This window comes from Hyaena hyaena, unplaced genomic scaffold, assembly GCF_003009895.1.
Source record: "Hyaena hyaena isolate Hyena2069 unplaced genomic scaffold, ASM300989v1 scaffold_1845, whole genome shotgun sequence".
Lineage (NCBI taxonomy): Eukaryota > Metazoa > Chordata > Mammalia > Carnivora > Hyaenidae > Hyaena > Hyaena hyaena.
Window position 1 is genome coordinate 43,580 of NW_024082480.1, and position 21,009 is coordinate 64,588.

General features: G+C 36.5%; 1 protein-coding gene across 1 annotated transcript in view; it reads right to left on the reverse strand.

The window, feature by feature from the left end:
• The window catches only part of LOC120226835 (highly divergent homeobox), a gene marked incomplete at its 5' end in the record, with an annotated part of 127,272 nt that overhangs the window by 27,325 nt on the left and 78,938 nt on the right, over positions 1 to 21,009 (reverse strand). Inside the window, 2 exons of the mRNA XM_039225004.1 lie at positions 503 to 586; positions 3,790 to 3,866. Of these exons, the coding sequence (XP_039080935.1) occupies positions 503 to 586; positions 3,790 to 3,866 (161 nt within the window). The remainder of the gene's footprint in view (positions 1 to 502; positions 587 to 3,789; positions 3,867 to 21,009) is intronic.

Here is a 21,009-nt window from a genome sequence, read left to right on the forward strand (position 1 = left end):
AAAAAAAAAAAAGAAAAGGTCATCTCTATTTATATTCATTTGGCATTTGCTTTACGAATTGTTTTCAAACTTCTAAAACAGTTTTCCTAAAAATGGTTTTCAGAAGTTGAATTTGAGATAAAATTAGCAAGGGCCATTGGAAAAAAAAATCCCCTTTGTCATCATTTAAAAATAAACACTACCTTTAATCCACTGCCATAAATTATCCAACTAACATAAATTAACCAACATTGTGCACAGCCTCACCTTGATGTACACTATCAATATCTATTCCCACTCAGCAAGCTCTTTGCTTAAAACAATAACCATTAAACCAGCCAGCATTAATTAAAGTGGCCAATATTTTGGCTGATATCTAAGTGCTTGAGAGAGTCAATGTGGAGCTCCAGTTTAACTTATCAAATGAAAATGAAAGTGAAATAAACTAATACATAGGCACTGTAAAAGTATGCTTCATTTAGTACCTTCTCTTAATGAATTCAGAATTTGAAATTACTTTCACCTTATAATCCAAGAGAGAATTCACTTGTTCAACTTCAGAATTACTTATCATGTCACTTTCTTCATCATCAATAATTTCTATTTTCTGTAACACAAGTAGAGAAGTTTCCATAAATATATATCTGATTATCGTCACTACACTAAAAATGTGTAGAAAATATACATTCAATGCTTACCTTTTATGATGGGATTATCTAGTCCAAATTATCCAGAATAAACTCTGATAACTGACTGTCTCTTCAGTGCTATACACAGTGTGTGTCTGAGCCACCTTCCACTACCTTTAATTGATGATTGCTTAGTAAATAGAAATTTATTGGGGCGCCTGGGTGGCTCAGTTGGTTAAGTGTCCAACTTTGGCTCAGATGATGATTTCATGGTTGCTGGGTTCAAGCCCTGTGACCTGCTCTGTGCTGATAGCTTAGAGCCTGGAACCTGCTTCAGATTCTGTCCCCTGTCTCTCTGCTCTTTCCCCACTCATGCTCTTTCTCTCTTAAAAATAAACATTATTTTTTTAAAAAAATAAGTAAACAGAAAATTATTGTAATACTATTTAAAATAGCAAAATATCAGGGCCCCTGGGTGGTTCAGTTGATTAAGTGTCCAATTCAATTTTAGCTCAGGTCATGATCTCACTCATTCATGAGATCAAGCCCTGCTTTAGGCTCTGTATTGGCAGTCCAGAGCTGGCTTGGGATTCTCTTTCTCCCACTCTCTGCCCCTCCCTCCCTCACATTCTCACTCTCTCTCACTCAAATAAATAAGCTTAAAAAGAAACTTTAAACTTCCCACAATGTAACTAGGGGGAAAATATGCACTTGAATTCTGCTTAAATAGTGCCCTCCAGTGACAGGAATCTCACTTCCTGTAAGAGTAGTCTATTTAATGCTAACCATACCTGCTTTGTTGCAAAGGCTTTTAAAAAAAATTACCATGTATTTCTTTACAACTTTTATTGTAAAATATCAACATGTGACATGCGTTCCAAAGCCAAATACATTCTTTTAAAAATATCATTTATTTAATGCACTCCATTAGCTATAGACAATTGAAAGCAGACATTTATGATGTAATAAAAAAAAAAAACTTGGTTTTCTTCCTTCATTGGACAGTAAGAAGACACACACAGACAGAGAGAGAGAGAGAGAGAAAGAGGGAGAGAGAGGCTAAACTGCCATTATCTTTAGAATTAAGGTGCAACATAGTCTGTACAGTATTTTGCACATAGTAGGTATTAATTATCTGTCAAAAGAGTGAACAAAACAGCTTACTGTTTTTGTGAAGAATGTGAAGAATGACCACTAAGCTCCAACCATGAAGGCAAAGAAAATTCTCTAATCATGGAACATTATTTTTGTAAACCAAAAGCAAAAGACAAAATCAGTTCTAAATTTCTGAGCACCAGGTGTTGTATAGAAGTGTTGAATCACTATATTGTACACCCAAAACTAATATTACACTGTGTGTTAATTAACTGGAATTTTAGTAACATTTTTTAAAAAAATTTTTAAAAGTAACAAACATACCTTGAATGACCATACTTATTACGTTGCCTATGAGGATATGTAACCATAACAGGGTTTGTGAGCTACAGGCTTCTTAGTCAAGGAGGACTTGTGCAATGAAATTGCTTTCTACTGCTGATTAGAGATGAATCTGTTTTGTGTTTTATTAAAATCATTATAAACTTAGGGCTTAATCATATCAGTTTTCACCAGACCATATTTGACACTATCCAATTTTTTTTTAAGATTCTCTATTTGGATTGGTTTTGGGGAAAAGAAAATAAGTAATCTAGGGAAGAAGGCACCAAGAGTCACTGTCTAGATATGTGCATATAAATAAGTCGTATATCTTTGTACTTTGTCATCTATGAATAATTGAGGGCACTCAAAAGTTACAGGCACAAGACATGGACCTTTAAAAGTTTGAAGTTTTGTCTCCAATAATAAATTGTTTTAAAAAATTAGGTGCCTAGGTGACTTCAGTCATCCCATGCCATTATTTCCAAATGTCTACTGAGGAGGGATCCAATGCAGAGAAATTCAAACAAAATGAGCATGTGTTTAGGGCAAAAGGTTTTAATTTATAAATAATTGTATATAGCTTGCATAGTACAACACAAATCTAGAGCAGAGGAGATTATTATTTCATGGAATTTAAGAATACTAACACAATTAATAATTGTGGAAAATAATTATTACTAGCTATCTCAAGAAAACATGACTTTGCATCAAAATCAAAGCTTATTTTCCCATTAGCTATTGATTTGTGGGACTGAGATAAAAAAAATGTAATCCTAAACTATATTCTGCATGTGGAAAACACTATTACATATAGTTGATGTTTACCAAAAAAGAGCAAAATTGTATTTTATGTTTCAACTTTTATTAAGGAGATGTAGAGGAATTAGAGTGTCATAAAAATAATGTTTGCAATGGAAGCCAGGGTAAATCTTAGCGTTACATGCATTTTGTAACACAAAAATCCATTATAGGGACCATTTTGTAAAGATTTCAATCAAGCAACAATTACTAATTCAAAAGAAAAAACAAAAGCAAAATGGAACTTGCCTTTGTCTTTGACTTTAATATTATCTTGATTTCTGTAATACTTGATGGAGTCAAATATAAATGATGCTGCTAAAACAGCTGCTTGGAGAACATTTCTATATACGAATAATGTGTAAATTTTCACAAAGCCCAGTTTAATCTACATACAGTCTGTCTCTGCCTGTCATCCAGTCTTTTAATATTGTATTTCTTTCTTTCATAAGAGTACTTTTAAGAAGACTAATAGAACATAATACAACTAGAAAGAAGAGAAGTTTCCAAAGATAGTAGAGATAGACATGGTCTGAACAGAGAGCTCTGAATCAGGAATCCTTGGGTATAAGACTCAGAACTAACAAAAGCTTCATTCATGGTTTCAAGCTAACCTCAATTTTATTTCTTCCACCTGTTAAATGAGAAGAAATGTGATTTCTGCTGAATGTGTGAAAGAGAAATAACATGTATAAAATGTCTATGTGTAGTAAGCATCAGGTTTTTATATGTGGAAATCTCTTCAATCAAAAAAAATGAGACACAAATGACAGTGCTTTAAATTTCATTTCTTAAACCCTCAAAGATATATAATTTCACTGGTGACAGCTCTGTTTTGGCTTGTGGAGTGGGGAAGGATTTTATTCTACTAACATCAATATTATTACCAACGGGAAATATATCCTTGAAATCCATCACGTAGGAAAGAATCTATCATGAGGAAAGAATTTCAAAATGTACATACCACATTATCTGTGGATACACCATGGTGGCCCTCCTCCTTATGAACCCTTGCCTCATTTGGAACTTCATTGGACTCTTCTACAGAAAAAAAAAAAAAAAATACCGTGGTTTCATTTTCATTCCTCGAAATTTTATTGAAAATACCTTTCTCAAGATCACTTAAATTTTTTTTTATTTTAAAAAGACACAAATGATAAATTCACATCATATATGCTGTGATGAGCAACTGTACCTCTAACAATGCATTCTAGGAAACAAGTGTGAATAGATGCAAATACAAGGATGGCCACTACTGTGCTGTTTATAATTGAAAAAAAAAATGAAAGCAACCTATATGATTAACAATGGACGGTTTAATAAATCATTTAGGATCTCTTCCTACAGTAAATACCATAAAAATGAAGAGAATAGTTGATAATAAAGAAAATATTCACAAAAAATTGGAAAGTAAACAAATCAAGGCAACAAAACCTACTATGTAAGTACAGTGTGAGATTTATTTGGTAAAAGGAAAAGAAGTGTACATTTTCATAGAGGAAAAAAAGAATGATGTTATTTAATACCAAAACACTGACATTATTATTTCTAGATGGAATTATAGGAAACTTCTATTTTTTCCTTTTCTCTAATTTTACTAATTTTTTAATTCTTACTTATTTTTGAGGGAAAGACAGCACGAGCTGGGGAGGGGCAGAAAAAGAGGGAGACCAGAATCCGAAGCAGGCTCCAGGATCTGAGTTGTCCGCACAGAGCCTGATGTGGGGCTGGAACCCATGAGCCATGAGATCATGACCTGAGCCAAAGGTGGACGCTTAACTGAACCAGGCGTCCCTTTACTTATTTTGATAATTCTCATTTTTTTTCAATTTGCTTAATCATATTTAAATATTTTTAAAATGAACTTGTATTGCTTTTAATAAGAGAAAGATGGAGGCGCCTGGGTGGCTCAGTTGGTTGACCGTCTGACGTCAGCTCAGGTCATGATATCACAGTTCGTGGGTTCGAGCCCCGTGTCAGGCTCTGTGCTGAGAGCTAGCTCAGAGCCTGGAGTCTGTTTCAGATTCTGTGTTTTCCCCTTTCTCTGACCCTACCCTGCTCACGCTGTCTCTCTTTCTCAGAAATAAATAAAACACTAAAAAATTAAGAAAGATGATAAAAATTTTTGAATACATGATATAAAACTATAAATATAGAAAATTTCTAATTGTGTGAAAAAGCATGTGTGTGTGAACACACACACACACCTGCATATATGTAAAGAAAACACTGGTAAAAATATCCACACACTTCTATTTTCAGAATAGTTATTACTGAAAGATAGGACTATTTCTAACTTTTTCATTTTATTTTTTTATATTTTCTATAATTAACATCCTTCTTATGATAAAAATTCAATATTCTAAAAATGTGAAGAAATTAAGCAAAGGAAAATTAATTAAGAAAAATAACTCTATTAAAAAGTCCTCTGTGCTGAGATAGGGAAAGTGGCTAGTTCACAGCACAGGGTGTCTACAAAATAATGCCCTATCTTAGATTATCCCCACTCCTTAGTAAAAGAAGACAGTAATGTTTCTCTATTTTCTTTTTGAATAGTCATGGCATGGAGATTATTTAGATAAACACTAGTGGAAGTCTCAGCCGTTTGGTAACTGATGCTTTATTTCACCATAGGAAACAGAACAAAAATATTTATCAGTCCTCCTAAGACTTTTCCAGATCCATTCCTTCTTATGGAGAGAGTTATAGGAGTGCCCTGTATGAGCATAGAGGATGAAGAGGAAAAAATATGGCTGATTGAGGAACTGTCATGAGTACATACAGCATTAGAGTTTAAGATATACAGAAAAATTTTACCAGAATTTTAATGCAAGTCCACCATAAATTCAATTTATTTATTTATTTATTTTCAAGTTTTTATTTAAATTTCAGTTGGCAAACATACAGTGTAATATTACTTTAAGGTGTACAATATAGTAATTCAACACTTCTATACAACACCCAGTGCTTACCACAACTGTACTCCTTAATCCCCATCACCTACTTCACTCATCACCTACTCACCTCCCTATTGGTAACCATTAGTTTGTTCTCTATAGTTAAGAGTCTGTTACTTAGTTTGTCTCATCCTGCCTTTGTTCATTTGTTTTGTCTCATAAATTCCACATATGAGTGATCAGATGGTATTTGTATTTTCCTGACTTATTTCACTTAGCATAATATTCTCTAGTTCCATCCATATCATTGCAAATGGCAAAATTTCACTCTATTTTATGGATGGATAATTATCCATTGTATATGAATATACCACATCTTATTTATCCATTTATCAGTGGACCCTTGGGCAGCTTCCATAGCTTAGTTATTGTAAATACTGCTGCAATAAACATAAGGGTGCATATATCCTACCAAATTAGTGTTTTTGTATCCTTTGAGTAAATACCTAGTAGTGTCATTATGGGATTGTAGGGCAGTTCTGTTTTTAATTGTTTGAGAAACCTTAATACTGTTTTCCTCAAGAAACCTTAATACCAATAGTGCACGAGCGTTCATTTTTCTTTACATTCTCCCTAGCACTTGTTTCTTGTGTTTTTGATTCCAGACACTCTGACAAGTGTGTGGTGATATCTCATTGTAGTTTTGATCTGAATTTCCTTGATGATGAGTGATGGTGAGCATCTTTTCATGTGTCTCTTGGCCATCTGTATGTCTTCTTTGGTAAAATGTCTATTAATGCCTTCTGCCCATTTCTGAATTGGATTATTCATTTTGGGATTATTGAGGTTGATAAGTTCTTTATATACTGGATACCAACCCTTTATTGGATATGTCATTTAAAAAAACTGCTATTCCATTGGTCACTTTTTAGTTTTGTTGTTTCCTTCACTGTGAAGAAGCTTTTTATTTTGATGTAGTCCAAATGGTGTGTTTTTGCTTTTGTTTCCCTTATCTCAGGAATCATATCTAGAAAAAGTTGCTACAACCAATGTCAAAGAAGTTACTGCCTGTGTTCACTTCTAGGATTTTTATGGTTTCAGGTCTCACACGTAGGTCTTTAATCCATTTTGAATTTACTTTTTGTGTACGGTGTAAGAAAATGGTCAAGTTTCATTCTTTTGCATGAGCTATCCAGTTTCTCAACATCATTTGTTGAAGAGATTGTCTCTTTCTATTGGATTATCTTATTTTTCATATGTTTACTGAGTATTTTTTAATATACAAAAGTTCACTATAATAATAGCCAAACATAATCTTGTAGGATAAGACAGTTGGGTAGGGTAGGTAGCATGGGTAGGACAACACATCCACAAGGTAGGGGTCTCCATTGGATATTCTTTCCTGTTTTGTCAAAGATTAGTTGACATACAGTTGTGTGTTCATTTCTGGGTTTTCCATCCTGTTCTACTAATCTACATGCCTATTTCTGTGCCAGTACCATATTATCTTGATCACCACATATTTGTAATATAACTTGGAGTACAGAATTATGATACCTCCAGCTTTATTTTACATTTTCAGGTTGTTTTGGATATTCAGAGTCTTTTGCAGTTCCATACAAATTTTAGGATTGTTTGTTCTAGCTGTGTGTAAAATGATGGTGGTATTTTGATAGGGATTGCTTTAAATCTGTAGATTGCTTTGGGTAGTATAGACATTTTAATAATATTTGTTCTTCTAATCCATAAACATGTAATTTTTTCTATTTGCTTGTGTTACCTTCAATTTCTTTCATCCATGTTTTATAGTTTAGGTTTATTCCCAGGTATCTTATGGCTTTTGGTACAAGTATAATGGGATTAATTCCTTGATTTCTCTGTTTGCGGTTTCTTTATTGGCGTGTAGAAATGCAACAAATTTTTGTATGTAGATTTTGTGTATTGCAACTTTACCAAATTTGTGTATCAGTTCCAGCAGTTTTTTGATGGGGTCTTTTGAGTTTTCTATAGAGAGCATCATATCCTTTGCAAACGGTGAAAGTTTGACTTCTTCCTTGTCAATTTGGATTCCTTTTATTTCTTTTCATTTTCTGATTGCTGTGGCTGGGACTTCCAGTACTATGTTAAATAACAATAATGAAAGTGGACATCCTTTCTTGTTCCTGATCATAGAAGAAAAGATCTCAGCTGTCCCCGAATGAGGATGATGTTAGTTGTGGTTTTTCATATATGGCCTTTATTATGTTGAGGTATGTTTCCTCTACATCTACTTTGTCGATTGTTTTTATCATGAATGGATGGTGCATTTTGTCAAATGCTTTGTCTGTATGACAAAATTCAATTTTTTTTTCAATTAATTAATTAATTTTGAGAGAGAGAGATCACAAGCAGGGGAGGGGCAGAGACAGAGGGAGAGAGAGAATTCCAAGCAGGCTCCTTGCTATCAGTGTGGAGCCCAATACAGGGTTTGATCCCATGAACTGTGAGATTATGACCTGAACCAAAATCAAGAGTCGGATGCTTCAGGTTATGATAGCATGGTCCGTGAGTCCGTGAGTTCAAGCCTGACATCAGGCTCTGTGCTGTCTCTCTCTCCCTCTCTCTCTCTCTGTCCTTCCCCCACTTATGTGTGTTCACTTTCCATCTCTCTCTCTGAAAATAAATAAATAAACAAACTAAAAAAAAAAAAAAAAGACTCAGATGCTTAGAAGACCGAGCCAACCTGGCGCCCTTCAATTAATTTTTTTTTTTTTTTTTGTAAACGAATGATGCCTAGATGGAGGAGATTTTATTCATTATTTAGATATTTCAAATCACAGACATTTCATGTCCTATGTAATCACCCACTAAATGAAATGAAGATGGGAAGTTGTCATCAGGTTTACTAACCAGCAGAGCTGATATTAGTACTAATGCTGTCAGAATAGAAGTTACAGTGCTCATCAGTAAGATCATTAGTGGTATCATTCCCTATAGGCTTGCCTTATGTTTCTGTTCTTACTTGCTCATAACTTATACACAGCTCTGATTTACTGGCAACATACTCATATAAGGTCTGATTATTTTATAAGATGTAAATAAAAACTGTAGGATTTCCAAAATAAAAAGGTATGAAGTGATACCCCTAATTAAGGCATGTTTTCTTTTTTCTTTTTTTTTTTTTACAGGTAGCGTTCACATTACTGAAAGTTTGAAAGCTAAACATAGTCAATATGTCTGCTTATTCCTCAAGAAAAATAGCTCTGCAAATTGGAAAATAAACAAATAAGCAAAGTTATTAATCAGTGAAAATTATAGAGAGAACTCTATATAGTATCCATACAAATGCACTGAGTAATTATGCAGAACTATATATTTTTTAAAAATTTTTTATGTCTTTATTTTATTTTGAGAGACAGAGACAGAGAACGAACGGGGGAGGAGCAGAGAAAGAGAGGGAGACACAGAATCTGAAGCAGGCTCCAGGCTCTGAGCTGTCAGCACAGAGCTCGACGCGAGGCTTGAACCCACGGACTGTGAGATCATGACCTGAGGCAAAGTCGGATGCTTAACCGACTGAGCCAACCAGGCGCCCCAAATATTTTACACACACACACACACACACACACACGATATAGCTGATAAGAGGCTTTGTTATAAAATTTAACATTATAGATGTTAACTGTTGTCATATTTTAAATAATTTGATTCTCAGCATAGTAAAAATCTTTAAAATTGCTCAACCATATGTATATTTTAGTAGACACAGAACTTTAAATTAAAGAGCTGAGTCATCTATTACTTTTGCTAGAGTTTGCAGTTGTGTGAGGGGATGAAACCAAGTAACTTTACCACATCTCCTTTCTCTTCACTTCCACACAGGGAAAGGGGGAAAAAACGGAAGAGGTGAGGGTGGGAGACAGAAGGTTGAAGCTAGAGGTAAGTCAAAAGCTCGGTATCAGGTAAATACCTAATCTCTCAGAAAAGAAAAAAAAAAATGGAACTGAAACTGCTAAAAGGTCAGCAAGCACTTTCTGGTGATTTTGGCTAAACCTGAATTTTAGTGTGCTTTAAATGCTTCTTTTAAATTTTTGTCTGTTTTTAATGTTTATTTATTTCTGAGAGAGAAAGAGAGAGACAGCATGAACAGGGGAGGGTCAGACAGAGAGGGAGGTACAGAATCTGAAACAGACTCCAGGTTCTGAGCTATCTGTCAGCGCGGAGCCGGACACAGGGCTCAAACCCAAGAACCGTGTGTGAGATCATGACCTGAGCCGAAGTCTGACCCTTAACACCCAGGTGTCCTTAAATGCGTCTTTAGCTTGTAGAATTTCTTCTAGAAAAATTTAACACAATTTTTAATTGATTTTCAACATGTAAAATGTAAGCCCTTCTTTAAAGACATTTTGTTTTTTCTTAGACATTTGGAAGACTCTAACCTCTTGAAGTAATAGCCATATTAAAAAGGACTCTGAGTTTCAAATTGTCAGATTTTTGAAATAGAATGGGTAATTACTCTGATTATTCTATCTCTATATCTCTCAGATGTAATTAGTGAAAATGTCAAAGTAAACACACATTTAACTATATTTTCATAACTGAAAGAGAATATGGTTAGCATATCATAAATATATATTAACCTAGGTCAGATGATACAATTCACTTAATCATCACAAAAGGATCACACGGTTAAATCAATCACATTAGTATTCTCCACCAGCAAAATGATGAAGAGAATAGGACAGAGCTCATTGAAGATAGCACCAAAAAAGGCTCTGTTAGTGTTTTAAGACTATTTTCTGCTTTTCTGCTCCAATTTCTGATGAGAATGAAAAGGTTACTATGCAGCTGTAAAAAGTAAGCCACTGAAAGGACTCTAGGTAATATCACTTCCCATCAAGGGTTTTTTTGATTCATGTATTAAATTCTCTCTCTCCTCTTTCTCATTAGGTCTTGATTACTACATCAGCTGTCTAGAGAACACACTATTAAATGACAAAGGAGGCCAGTGTAAGAGCAGTGGTTCATTAGTAACCTTAAAATTAGCTCACTTTTCTCCTATTAACTACTTATTTTTTAAAAATTCCCTTTTAGGTGGGGAAGTGGAAGTCATGGATTGAAATTCTCTTTCAGGGGTTTAGGTATTATGCTTTTATTAGAATATTTCCTGGGGCACCTGGTTGGTGGAGTCAGTTAAGCATCTCATTTCAGCTCAGGTCATGATCTCATGGTTCCTCAGTTTGAGACTGGCCTTGGGCTCTCTGCTGTCAGTGCAGAGCCAGCTTAGGATTCTCTGTTTCCCACTCTCTCTGCCCCTCCCCCACTTGCATTCTCTCTCTCTCTCTCTCTCTCTCTCAAAAAGAAATCAACATTTTTTTAAAAAAAGAATATTTCCTCATAGCTCTCCCACCCACCCATAGAAACATGCAAATCCTCATTATGTTTCAAATAGCTGCCAGTCATCATTCTCTAAAGATCTATTCCTAAATCACCGAAAATATTCAAATATTACCAGGCACATACAATTTAGCAAAGACTAATAGTCTTTGGTAGAAGACTCATAGAAGTTGGTGCATTTTTGGTTTAATGGATCAAGTAGATTATAAATAAGGGACTTGGAAGCTTCTCTTTTTTCCTGCTTCAGTTTTCCTGTACACTAAATCTTCTGTTATCATTTTCATCAAAGCCAACAGCAAATGTTGGTAAGGACACAGAGAGAGAGAAAGGGAAGGAAGAGAGAGAGAGAGAGAGAGAGAGAGAGAGAGAATTTAAATATTCACACAACTTTTCAAAGACTTAGTATTAAAATACGTGGTCCAGATACCAAGAGCTTTAATAACTCAACCTACTGTAATCTGTTTGCTTACCCCTTGCAACACACACTGCTTTTGAAAGAAGCCCTTAAGCACCCAATTTAATGGGTTCTCATTGTTTTTAAAAGCTTACTGTGGGGGGTACCTGGGTGGCTCCATAGGTTCAGTGTCTGACTTCGGCTCAGGTCATTCATAATCTCACTGTTCGTGGGTTTGAGCCCCACGTTGGGCTCTGTGCTGACAGCGAGCTCAGAGCCTGGAGCCTGCTTCAGATTCTGTATCTCCCTCTCTCTCTTACCCTTCCCTGCTTACACTGTCTCTCTCTCTTAGAAATAAATATAACATTAAAAAATAATAACAAAATAAAATAAAAGTTTACTGTAATATTCCTGCTTTATTAAGGTATAACTGGTATACACAAAGTACACATATTAAATATATACAATTTAGTGAGTTTGAACATATGAATACTCATATTACCATTACCACAATTTAGGTAATAAACATATCCATCACCTCGAAAAGTTTTCTTGTGTCCCTCTTTTTGTGTTAAGAACAATTTAATATGATTTACTCTCTTAGGGTTTTTTTTTTTTTTAAGTCTCTAACCCCTTATTGCTAACTATACACAAAATGTTATTCAACAGTTATACTCCAGTTGTATAACTGTAACTTTATATTCATTGAACAACAACTCCTCCTATCCCTCTCCGTCATACTCTGGTACTACCATTATTTTGTTCACTTACATACCTGTGGCCATTTTAAGTGCCTCATATGAGGGGAATTTCTACTCACCTTCCAAAAGACGATTGAGATAATGACACTTCTTTCTTCTGAAATCTCTTTCCTTTGATTTAGTAATATCATAATATCTTGTTTCCCCTACATCTGAATCTTCTTTCTGTGGCTCCCTTTTCTCTTCTAGCCCTCAAATCTGGATATTTCTCAACATACAGCCCTTGTCTATATTCCTCTCTTGTCTTCCATTTTCTCACTTAACTAAATCTTCTATTTCTATGGCTAGACATTTGCTCAGCCTTAATGTGGGTGGCTCCTATATTTCTTTTCATGTCTTAATCCCTCTTCTGAGTTTCAGACCCACATTATCCATGGGTCTGCTGGAAAACTCCACATTGATATCCTGACATCATCTAAAATTCAACACATGGAAAACTGACTATATTTCCACATTTTACTATCCATTTAATGCAATATCAATAAAAATCTTAAATGATATTTGGAGAGAGATATTGGGGAAAGATATTATTAAGCAACTCTAAAGTTAATCTAGAATAATCTGTGCTACAAAAACTAAGAATAATAAGAACCTACCAGATATTTAGATATTTTATAAAGCCACAATTATAAGCAATAAGATCAATGTAACAAAATCAATATAACAATGTAACAAAAGAAGCCACATTTATAAACAATCAGATCAATATAACAAAATAAACAAACAGATCAATATCCAATATATATGTATACATATATGTGTGTATGTATGTGTGTGTGTGTGCAAGCATATGTATAAAACTTGACAAAAAGCTACAGTTAAACTCACTGATAAAATGCTGGATTATTATACAGTGTAAGGCAACTGATTAACCATTTGGAAAAATAAAATTAGGTGTTTTCCCCACAAATCTTAAAGAAAAGTAAATTCTATGCAGAATAAATATCAAGTGGTAAAAATGAAACTATAAGACATAAGATAGATATATAGGGTATGTTTACATAATTGTGGTACAATGAAGAACTTTGTAATCTTTTTTTTTAATGTTTTATTTATTTCTAGGAGAGAGAGAGAGAGAGAGACAGTGTGAGCAGGGGAGGGTCAGAGAGAGAGGGAGTCACAGACTGAAACAGGCTCCAGGCTCTGAGCTGGCAGCCAGCACAGAGCCCGACACAGGGCTCGAACCCACGAACTGCGAGATCATGACCTAAGCGAAAGTCAGACGCTTAACCGACTAAGCCACCCAGGCGCCCCAAGAACTTTGTAATCTTAATACCAAGGTCAGAAATCATAAAGGAAAGGACTGATATATTTGGCAACTTAAATATTACAAGCATAAGTTCAGGCATGAGAAAAGTCCATAATCAAATTTAAATTTTTATAATGTTTTTTATTTATTTCTGAGAGAGAGAGTGAGCAGGGGAGGGTCAGAGAGAGAGGGAGACACAGAATCCGAAACAGGCTCAGGCCCTACGTGGGGCTCAAACCCACGAACCCGTGAGATCATGGCCCGAGCAGAGGTCCGTCGCCCAACTGACTGAGCCACACAGGCGCCCCTCCATAATCAAATTAAAAAGGCAAAAATTAAACTGGAAAATACATTGTTAATATTCTGATTAGTAAAATAAAAACAAACAAAATGGGCCAGTGTAAGATTCTCTCTCTCTCTGTTTCTCTCAGATGCAAAAATACTATATATTGTATGATTTCTTTTATGTGAGGTACTCAGAAAAGACAAGTTTATATTGTCAGAAAGCAGATTTGTAATTGTCTGGGTTTGATAGCGGTATTGATGATCATTTACAAGTGGGCTCAACGAAATTTTTTGAAGTGGTGAAAATATTCTAATTTTTTTAATGTTTTTTATTTATTTCTAGGAGAGAGAGACAGCGTGAGCAGTGGAGGGTCAGAGAGAGAGGGAGTCACAGACTGAAACAGGCTCCAGGCTCTGAGCTGGCAGTCAGCACAGAGCCCGATCCGGGGCTCGAACCCACGAACCGCGAGATCATGACCTAAGCGAAAGTCGGACGCTTAACCGACTAAGCCACCCAGGCGCCCCGAAGTGGTGAAAATATTCTAAAGTTGCACTTTAGTGATGGTGATAGTTGCACAACTCTATATAATTTACTAAAATTCATTGAATTCTATATTTACAATTGATGAATTGTATGATATGTAAATTAAACCTTAATATAAGCATTCATTGAAAAAAATACATGCTAGTATTTGAATTCTCAGTAGAGAAACACTGAAAAATGTTATAGAAATGATCCAGACTAATTCCATTATTTTACAGATATGTAACTAAAGCCCCATGAATTAAATGTTTTACCTGAAGTGACATAATGAGCTTGTGGAAGATCTAAGACTTGCACCCAGGTTGTCTGACTACTACCTTGGTGTGTATCACATTATGCCATATCCTCTTTTATTACAATACTTTTATAACATTCAACCCTAAATTGATTAGAATTTCAATAAAAAAGTAATCATGTACTTAATTATAATTATGGATTGTTGTAATAAATAACATTTCTAAATTGAGAGATCATTATTATGGTAGACAAATGTTCCCTGTGATGAGTCAGTGTGGGAGACTCTAGGTGGAGTCATTAAGAATAAAAAAGATAAAAGACAAAGAGTGTTGGTGAGGATATAAAGGAAAGGGAGCCTTTGTACATCATAGGTCAGAATGCAAATTGGTACAGCCATTATGGAAAAGAGTACGTAGGTTCTTTAAAAACTTAAAAATATAACTACCAGGTGATCCAGTAATTCCTTTTCTGGATATATAACCAAATGAAATGAAATTAGTACCTCAAAGAGTTATCGGTGCTCCCACATTTTTTGCACTATTACTTATAGTAGTCATATATAGATATATAAATATGGAATTTTATTCAGCCTTAAAAAAGTAGATCCTGGCATTTGTAATCACATGGATGAACCTGGAGGACATTATGTTAGCTGAAATAAGCCAGACACAGAAATAAAAACAGTGCATGATCTCACTTATACGTGGAATCATAAAAAAATCAAATGAAGTAGAGAACAAAATCATAGTTACCATGGTAGGGAGATCAGGGAAATGGGAGAATTTGGTCAAAGGATACAAATTTGCAATTATGTAGGTCGAATAAGTCTGGAGAGCTAATGTACAGGATTATTAAAGTTAACACTTCTAGGGGATTGGGAAGCAAGATGGTGAAGTAAGGAGCCCCGTACATTTCGTCTGCACCCATTTCTCAAACAGAGAAGGCCTGAAGTCATAGGACACTGAGCCACAGGAGTTTCGGAAGAGAAAGAGACAGAGTACACTGGGAAGGCAACCTCATAAGAGCGTGAGTGCGAATGGGGGAAGATAAAAGCGGGACAGGATCCACAAATATGGAGGGAGGGAGGGAACCCGGCTTGCTTGCAGCTCTGTTGAGTGATTAACCGGCGAGTGGTGGCAAGCTGCCGCGAGTTCAGGGGAAAGGAAAGAAAAGCTGAGATTGCTCATAGAACCGTACCTGGAGAAGAGAAAACCCTCAGATTGGAAAGACAGTGTTTTTTAGCTCTGGCTGGGGTGCTGACTTTAAGCTAGGTGCCCTGGTCCCAGAAGGCGCCAGGAAAAACTGAACTGCCGTGTGCTCCACACCATCCATGGCGGCGGCGGCAAGGTGAATTGGCAGCAACGCCTGCAGAGGCGGTCCCAGCGCCTGATGAGGCGGCAGCAGCGCATGCGACAGAAGCCTGCTGAAGCGGCGGCGGCGGTGACTCGGCAAACCTGTACCTGCGCGCGGTGAGGCGGTACCTGTGCCCAGTGAAGAGGTGGCAGAGCTCGCAACAACAGCCTGCTTAAGTGGCGGCCCACTGAAGCGATGTGTATTCTACAGACCTGAAGTTGCTACATTCCCCGAACTGACTCAGGTTGTATCCCTGCTTGACCCCAACGGAACTGAGGCTGCGACACTTCCCCCACCCCCCACTCAACCCCTTGCAACAGGTAAGCAGAGACCTATGGGATTGTTCAGGGCAGTAAAACAAAACACGCGGACTGGGACCTGGAAACGAGGCAGGGCATGGGGCATAGAACTCAGCCCACCTTGGCTACATCCTCAGAACAGGGGGATCGGACCCAAAGAAGTGATTTGCAATGCTTGGTTGAGAAGTGACACCATTCTTCTCCCCACAACCACCAAGGAGGGGCATCAGGCAGGGCAGCAGACACAGTGGAGACAAGACTTGCCTACACCAAACCACGCCCATCCCCTCCAGATAGCTGTTTTGTTGTTGTTGTAGCTGTTTTTACCTGAGCCTGGGTTTGCGTATTTATTGGTTTTGTCTGTGCATACACAGGGTACCTGTGTTCCCTCTGTGGTTGTCTGTTTTCCTTTTCCAGGGCTAACTAAAGAAACAAGCCAAACAACACATGGTGGAGAGTCCCAAATACCACTACCAGTAGGGAAAAACAGTAACCAAACGGTCAAAAACAACAAAAAAAAAAAAACAAAAAAACAAAAAATACAAGAGACAGCATCCAAAGAACACTTCCTGAACAGACAGGCCCTGAACAGTCAAAAGAGCCCTCTCTAATACAGCAGAACTCACAGGGGGCATGTGTACAAGCTTTTAAAAGTAAGAAGAGATAGAAAGCTAACCAAAATGACAAAACGGAAGAACTCTCCTCCAAAGAAACTCCAGGAAGAAATGACAGCTAGAGAACTGCTCAAAACAGATATAAGCAACATAACTGAATAAGAATTTAGAACAATAATCATAAAATCAATCGCTGGGCTTGACAAAGCATGGAGGACATCAGAGAAACGATGGCTACAAACAATATGGAACTTAAAAATAGTTATGGTGAAATAAAAAATGGGATAAATGAGATACATAATAAACTGGAGGCATCCAATGCACGGACTGAAGAGACAGAAAGGAGAATAAGTAATTTAGAAGACACTATTATAGAAAAATAAGAAACTGGGAAAAAGAAGGATAAACTGATCCAGGAACATGAAAGAAGAGTTTGAGAGCCCAGCGATACAATCATACGGAACAATATCCGTATCATAGGAATTTCGGAAGAGGAAGAGAGAGGGAAAGGTGCTGAAGGAGTCCTGGAAAATTATAGTAGAGAACGTCCCCAACCTGGAGAAGGAAATAGAAGTTGAAATTCAAGAAACACAGAGAACTCCACTCACACATAATTTGAATCGGTCTTCTGCACGACATATCATAGTGAAACTGGCAAAATATAAGGACAAAGAGAATTTTGAAAGCAGCTAGGCAGAAAAGGGCTCTGATGTACAAAGGGAAACCTATCACAGTGGTGAAAGAACTATCTAATGAAACTTGACAGCCAGAAAGGAATGGCAAAAGTACTTCAATGTGATGAACAGAAAAAATATACAGCCAAGAATCCTCCACCCAGCACGCCTGTCATTCAGAATAAAAAGAGAGATCAAACTCTTTCCTAATAAACAAAAGTTGAAAGAATTTGTCACCACTAAACCAGCCCTAAAAGAAATCCGGAAGGGGACTCTAAGGGAAGTGTTGCAAGGAAGGCAAGATACCAGAGACACCACCACAAGCATGAATCCCACAAAGGACACAATGATTCTAAACCCACATATTTCAATAACAACACTGAATGTAAATGGGCTGAATGCTCCAATCAAAAGACATAGGGTAGCAGAATGGATTAAAAAACAAAATGCATCAATTTGCTGTCTACAAGAAACGCATTTTAGACTGGAATATACCTTCAGATTAAAAGTAAGGAGATGGAGAAATATATATCATGCTATGGGAAGTCAAAAGAAAGCTGGAGGAGCTATACTTATATCAGACAAACTGGACTTTAAATTAAAGACAATAACAAGGGATGAAGGAGGGCATTATATTATAATTACAGGGTCTATCCATCAGGAAGAACTAACAATTTAAATGTCTACGCACCGAATATGGGAGCACCTAAATACTTAACACAATTAATCACAAACAGAAACAATCTTATAGATAAGAATGTGCTAATAGTAAGGGGCTTTAATACTCCACTTACAGCAATGGATAGATCAACCAGAGAGAAAATCACTAAAGAAACCATAGACTTGAATGACACATTGGACCAGATGGATCTGACAGATATATTTAGAACTCTACATCCTGAGGCCAAGGAATTCACTTTCGTCTCAAGTGCTCATGTCATATTCTCCAGGATACATCACATACTGGGACATAAAGCCGCCCTCAAGAAATATAAAATAATTGAGTTCATACCATGCACACTCTCAGATCATAATGCTTTGAAACTTGAAATCAATCATAGGAAGCAGTCTGGAAAACCTCCAAAAACATGGAGGTGAAAGAACACCCTACTAAAGAATGTATGGGCCAATCAGCCAATTAGAGAAGTAATGAAAAAATATATGGACTCAAATGAAAATGAAAATACAATCCAAACTCTATAGGATGTGGCAAAGGCAGTTCTAAGAGGAAAGTACATTGCACCCCTGGCCTATTTCAAGAAATTAGAAAAAGCGCAAGTGCAAAATCTAACAGCTCACCTAAAGGAACTAGAGGCAGAGCAACAAGAGCACCCCAAACACAGTAGAAGAAGAATAATAGTAAAAATCAGAACAGAAATAAACAACATTGAGACCAAAGAAACAATTGAACAGATCCATGAAACCAAGAGTTGGTTTTTTGAAGAAATAAACAAAATTGACAAACCTCTAGCCAGGCTTCTCAAAAAGAAAAGAGAGAGCACCCAAATAGACAAAATCATGATTGAAAACGGACTGATGAAAACCAACGCCTCAGAAATACAAGCAATTATCAAGGAATACTATGAAAACTTATATGCCAACAAATTGGACAACGTAGAAGAAATGGACGAATTCCTAAACACACACACACTACCAAAACTCACACGGGAAGAGATAGAAAGTCTGTACAGACCCATAACTAGTGAGGAAATCGAATCAGTTATCAAAAATCTCCCAACAAATAAGAGCCCTGGACCTGATGGCTTCTCTGGGGAATTCTTACAGACATTTAAAACAGAATTAATACCAATTTTTCTCAAGCTATTCCAAAAAATAGATATGGAAGGAAAACTTCCAGACTCATTTTATGAAGCCAGCATCACTCTGATTCCCAAGCCAGACAGAGACCCAACAAAAAAGAGAACTACATGCCAATATCCTTGATGAATTCGGATGCAAAAATCCTCAACAAGATACTTGCAAATCGAATCCAACAGTACATAAAAATAATGATCCACCAAGATCAAGTTGGATTCATTCCTGGGTTACAGGGCTGTTTCAATATTCGCAAATCAATCAATGTGATACATCACAACAAAAGAAAAGATAAAAACCATATGATCCTGTCGATAGATACAGAAAAAGCATATGACAAAATACAGCATCCTTCTTAATAAAGACTCTTTTTATTACACTGAATGTACACTTAATAAAGTGGGGATAGAAGGAACTTACTTAAACATCATAAAAGCCATCTATGAGAAAGCCCTCAGCTAACATCATCCTCAATGGGGAAGAACTGAGAGCTTTCCCCCTGAGATCAGGAACACGACAGGGATATCCACTCTCACCACTGTTGTTTAACAGAGTGCTGGAAGTCTTAGCATCAGCCATCAGACAACAAAAGGAAATCAAACGCATCAGAATTGGCAAAGAAGAAGTCAAACTTTCACTTTTCGCAGACGACATGATAATCTACATAGAAAACCCGACAGACTCCACCAGAAGCCTACTAGAACTGATCCAAAAATTCAGCAAAGTTGCAGGGTACAAAATCAATGTGCAGAAATCGGTTGCATTTTTATATACCAAAAATGAAGCAACAGAAAGAAAAATCAAGAAAGTGATCCCATTCACAATTGCACAAAACACCATAATGTACCTGGGAATAAACCTAACCAAGGATATAAGAGATACGTATGATGAAAACTATAGAAAACTTATGAAGGAAATTGAAGAAGACACAAAGAAATGGAAAAACATTCCATGCTCATGGATTGGAAGAATAAATATGGTTAAAATGTCATTACTACCCAAAGCAATCTACACATTCAATGCAATCCCAATCAAAATTTCAGCAGCATTCTTCTCAAAACTAGAACAAACTATCCTAAAATTTGTACGGAACCACAAAAGACTCTGAATAGCCAAAGTAACATCGAGGAAGAAAACCAAAATGGGAGGCATCACCATCCCAGACGTTAGCCTCTACTATAAAGCTGTCATCATCAAGAGAGTATGGTATTGACACAAAAACAGACACATAGACCAATGGAACAGAACTGAGAACTCAGAAGTGGACCCAAAAGTGTACAGCCAACTAATCTTGACAAAGCAGGAAAGTGTATCCAATGGAAGAACGATAGCCTCTTTAACAGATGGTGCTGGGAGAACTGGACAGCAACATGCAGAAGAGTGAAACTAGATCATTTTCTCACACCATGCACAAAAATCAACTCAAAATGGATAAAGGACCTGAACGTGAGACAGGAAACGATCAAAACCCTAGAGGAGAAAGCAGGAAGCAACCTCCTTGACCTCCACCGCAGCAATTTCTTACTTGACACATCCCCAAAAGCTAAAGAATCAAGAGCAAAAATAAACTATTAGGATTTCATCAAAATCAAAAGCTTCTGCAAGGCAAAGGGACAATCCATGAAACTAATAGACAACTGACAGAATGGGAAAAGATAGTTGCAAATGCCTTATCACATAAAGGGT